Genomic DNA, 4,834 nt, shown 5'->3' with positions numbered 1-4,834 from the left:
CGATGGGTGCTTGGTAGTTGCGGATAGGGCGGTATGCAATGGTACAAGCACTTGTATCATCTTTGCTTTCTGTTGCTTGTGTGCGTTTCTTGGCTGTATTGTCACTATCTTATAAATACAAGTGGTGCATGTCTACGGTTTATACATTTTTTTTAAGTCTAAACGTCACCTCCAAGACGCACTCCATCGAAGAAGGAAAAAATTCAAAAAGAAAATCTGAAGATACCGTCCCCCAGCACAGTAGTGAAAGCAATGGCTGCACCGGTCGCTGAAAGCAATGATCTCCAGATTTTAGATTATTTTTGGACAGTTGTCCCCCACGCTACCTCCCCCTCAAATCCACGGCGTCCCGTTCCTGCCGGGAGGAAGAACGCCGGCGGCATGGACGCCGATCGCCGTGGGAGCTTAAGGACGCCGATCTTAGCGGACGATGTGGTACGTAGAAGCTTGTAACTATAGTACGTACTAGTTAGCTGCCGTATCGATCGGATCGAGGTCAGGAGGCTTGCGCCCTATTGCGGGAGGCCCGATTCAGGGGCGTCGGAGCCGCCGCGCCCGGTGCCTCCCTGCAGCTGCAACCTCGAGCCAGCCTGCGCCGTCGGTGTGGCCTACCACGCTCAACGATTCCTGTGCGCACAAAGGCAGTAAAAGGGGGATACCAGTAACTTCTGCTAAAACATGCAAACGCGTGTGAATTCTGAGCTTTCAATTGCTATGCCAGGCCCAGGCGTCTGGTTCGGAAGCTCGGGAGCATGAGGTGCACAAGGCCGCCGGTCCCTGCTCTGATAAGGCGCTCAGAGTCATCTTGTGTGAGTTTCTAGACAAGTGAATTAGCATAAGCCGTCAGTTCTATATATGCAGTAGTTCCAAAGGTTGAATTAATTCCAGGCCATTAATCGTTGGAATTATTTCGGTCTGATTATGAGTACTGATATTGAAGACCGACCTGAATCAGCTAACAAAATTCATGTTGATGTGCGCCAGGCCTGCAGTTCCTGGAGGTCAGTGCTTTCTACGGGGTCTACCTGAACTTGATAGTGTATCTTCAGGATGTTCTCCATGGAGACAGCGCATCCAATGTGACGGCCGTGAATTCCTGGGCTGGGGTCAGCTACCTCATGCCCCTTCTCGGCGCCGCCGTCGCCGACTCCTACTGGGGAAAATGCAAGACGGTTTTGATCGGCCTCTGCATTTCTGTCGTCGTAAGTGATCGACCCTCTGCATTACCGCCGGTTGGCACTCTGCTTCTCTGACGAACAACTAGAAATCAACAGGGAATGGCCATGGTCACCATGTCAGCTACGCTGCCGTCTCTGAGGCCGCCGCCGTGCTCCCCGGGCGTGTACTGCGCACCGGCGACGCTTAGCCAAGACCTAGTCTTCTTTTCGGGCATATACCTGTGCGGCATCGGGATCGGCGCGTCCAAGGCCGTCTTCATCTCGTTTGCCGCGGAGCAGTTCGACGACGACGATGACAAGAACACGTCGGGACGGGAGGCGAAGGCGTCCTACTTCAGCTGGTACTACGCGGTGGCCAACGTGGCCATGCTGACCGCGGGGACGTTACTGGTTTGGGTCGAGGACAAGGTGAGCTGGGGGCTCGGGTACGGAATCTGCGCGTCGTTCGTCGCGGTCGCCGTCGTCTGCCTCGCGGCGACGGCGCCCATGTACCGGATGGTGCCTCCGGCGGGCAGCCCGATGAAAGGCGTGCTCCAAGTGCTGGTGGCGTTCTCTCGCAAGGTAAACCTGACGGTGCCTGAGGACGCCACAGAACTGTACGAGGAGGATGGTGTCAAGAACCCGTTGCTGCATCCCCTGCACGAACGATTGCACCACACCGAACAGTTCAGGTAGATCCTATGAGGCATGAAAATCTTGATTTTAATCAGAGTTTCAGACTAAATGCTCTGCTAGTGTCCGTCCGTCAGGTGCCTGGACAAGGCTGCCATTGTCACGGCCGAGGACTTGGAAGACGGCGACCTGAACCGGGCATGGAGGCTGTGCACGGTGACCCAGGTGGAGGAGCTCAAGACTCTGCTGCGGCTGATCCCGATATGGCTCACCTCGGCCATCTACTTCGTCGCCAACACGCAGGCGCAGACGACGTTCGTGCAGCAGGGCACCAAGACGGACTCCCACATCGCGGGCGGCGCCGCGTCCGTCCCGGCCGCGTCGCTGACGTCCATCGAGACGGTGCTCGTCGCCGCCTACGTCACGCTCTACAACAGGGCCGTCGCGCCATCCGTGGCGTTCACGCCGCTGCAGCTCATGGGGCTCGGGCACGCGACGGCGGCCGGGGCGGTGGCCGTGGCCGCGTGCACCGAGGCGCGCAGGCTGCGGATGGCCGGGGGCCAGGAGGCGGCCCAAATGGGCATAGCGTGGCTGCTGCCGCAGTACGTCGTGATGGCGGTCTCGGACGCGTCGCTCTCCGTGGGGCAGATGCAGTTCTTCTACGACCAATCGCCGGAGACGATGAGGGGCGCGTCGACGGCGTTCTACTTCCTGTCCATCTCGCTCGGGAATCTGATCAATTCGCAGCTGGTGACGCTGGTGGCGACCGTCACCTCGGCTGGGGGCAGGACGGGATGGTTTCCACCGGAATTGGATGACGGGCACCTGGATTACTACTTCGTGCTCGTTGTCGCCATCACTTTGCTCAACTTTGCCGTCTTTGTTGCCCTTGCCAAGAACTACACGTCCAAGAGGGTTAGATGATTGGATTCCTCCTCTTCTTTGTGTAAACTGCACAAACTGTGGGGGGGAATGAGTGAGCCTGGAATTAGGGTTTATACTGATTATGATTAGAGTGCCATTAGTTGTGGATTAGACATCATATTGCACTTTATAGGTCATGTTCAACTGAATCCCATATACTAGTAGCGCTCATTGTTCTTTGTTTGCCGGAATATACCGCTCATGCTTACGTGCACCATCCCGCGGCGACGACCCAGCCCATTTAGCTTCTGCCACAGTGGCGACGGGCTGAGACGGAGCCGCGGACAGTTGTGGTGACGAGGGTGGAGGCGAGACAAAGCCCGCAACGACGTGACATGTCGCGGCGGCGCAGGCGCATTGCGGAAACGCGGGTGCGGTGGAAACGGTTGGAGCACTGACGAAACGGTGGAGGCGGTGGCTCGGTACCACCCGCAACCATTTGGCTATTTGAACAGCTTCAGACGTGTTTTGTCATTTAACATGATCTTGCATCGGTTCGCAGATCGTCTTGGATGTGCTTTTTCCGGTAAATCGAAGATAATATGAGAGTGTTCTGTGGGCGTCCGAACCGTTGCCACATCCGCATCTAACAAGTGGCAACCCTTGCCCATCGAAAACCTTCCTCGCTCGCCCGCGTGGTTTCCCTTCAAACGCCGGCTACCCGCATTAATGTCGTTGTACAATGGCCATTCCGCATTGACGCCGGCCCAGAGCAAAAGTGACCTTTCATTGTCAGCTTTGAAGCGGCGCATCGGCCGAGAGAGTGCCGCCTGCCAGACTGAACAAGTCTCCTCGCCACATTCAAACGGCTACAGAGTTCCCGCCTGCCTCCATTAAACTCGCCCGTGTGCCGAGAAATCTATTCCGGTCAAACGTCCGTTCGCAAGTCAGCCGACATTAAACACAATGCAAGCTGGCTCCTTACGTACGCCCGCTATTTAAATAATGCTGGACATCAGGCAAAAATCGCACCCCCCCCCAAATCTCCTTGCATCATTTTTTCCGTACTCCCCATGCACTAGTAGAAAAAAGGTCAAATATTCAGCTCATTAGTCCCGGTTTGTATTTGAGCCGGCACTAATGTGACCAATAGTGCCGGTTCTAACGGCTAGGCGGGCGGCGCTCATTAGTACCGGTTCATGGCGAACCTTTAGTACCGGTTCGTGACACAAACCGGTACTAAAGAGGTGGTGGCCTTTAGTACAGGTTGGTGGCTCCAACCGGTACTAAAGACCCCCCCCCCCCTTTAGTACGGGTTGGTGGCTCCAATCGGTACTAAAGGTGGTGGCCTTTAGTACGGGTTGGTGACTCCAACCAGTACTAAAGACCCCCTCCCCCCCTTTAGTACCGGTTGAAGCCACCAACCGGTATTAAAGGTGGTGCGCTGTCACCCGCAGTGCATAATGTTTAGTCCCACCTCACTAGTTGAGAGGAGCTCGCACCGGTTTATAAACCCCACCGCGGCTACCGTGTCGAGCTCCTCTCTAAGCAGGCCTTTGTGGGCCTATTGCAAGTCTCCTGCCCTGTGGGGCTTACTGGGCCGTACGGGCCTGCATCCTGGCCCAAGTAGAGGTTGAGTTTCTAGTCGTATGCAGACCGCGCCGGCCCAGAAAAATCCACCAACCGGGACTAAAGGTTCCCAAGACCACGGCGCGCCTCGTGCCACGTGGTGGGCCTTTGGTCCCGGTTCGTGCTGAACCGGGACTAAAGGGGGACCTTTAGTGCCCACCCTTTAGTACCGGTTGTCCTTACGAACCGGTACTAAAAGTCGTTTTTCTACTAGTGATGGCATCCAGCGAGCAGGGAGTTTTCCAGCATACCAGTCAACTGGGTGGCCTTCCGAGCCTACTAGATACGAGCCAGGCAACTCTCTACCAGGCCACTGCAGGCCAGGTCGCGGACGTGGCCGCTCCAAGCCAGCGGTTGGTTCAGCAGCTTGCCAAGGAGTGGTGAGTTTCTCCAGGCCGGCATGCGGGGGAGCATAACGGCATGGCACCATGGTTGCCGTGGACGGCGCCGTGTCGTACCACTCATCCCGTGTTTGCGACCGTGCCATCTGCTGTCAATGTTCGCGGTACCTCGCACTACCGGCGAAAAAAGAAGCCAGCTTTGTGGATATC

At 56.3% G+C, this 4,834-nt stretch overlaps 1 protein-coding gene across 2 annotated transcripts; it reads left to right on the top strand.

Moving 5' to 3' along the window:
* Positions 1-262: 262 nt before the first annotated feature.
* Positions 263-2,894, top strand: LOC125551542 (protein NRT1/ PTR FAMILY 8.5-like). Of its 2 annotated transcripts, none has more exons than XM_048714798.2 (5): positions 263-435; positions 722-809; positions 985-1,202; positions 1,275-1,849; positions 1,928-2,894. In XM_048714798.2, the coding sequence occupies exons 1-5, from the start codon at positions 382-384 to the stop codon at positions 2,712-2,714; spliced, it is 1,722 nt and encodes a 573-aa protein (XP_048570755.2). In that variant the 5' UTR covers positions 263-381; the 3' UTR covers positions 2,715-2,894. The 2 variants fall into 2 exon arrangements, with proteins under 2 accessions (XP_048570755.2, XP_048570756.2); XM_048714799.2 differs by having other exon boundaries at positions 297-435; positions 993-1,202.
* The last annotated feature ends 1,940 nt before the right edge of the window (positions 2,895-4,834 follow it).

The sequence above is a fragment of the Triticum urartu genome, chromosome 2A, assembly GCF_056163025.1.
Source record: "Triticum urartu cultivar PI428250 chromosome 2A, HENAU_Tu73, whole genome shotgun sequence".
In the NCBI taxonomy this organism is placed as follows: domain Eukaryota; kingdom Viridiplantae; phylum Streptophyta; class Magnoliopsida; order Poales; family Poaceae; genus Triticum; species Triticum urartu.
This window is presented reverse-complemented; position numbering and strand designations above follow the sequence as displayed.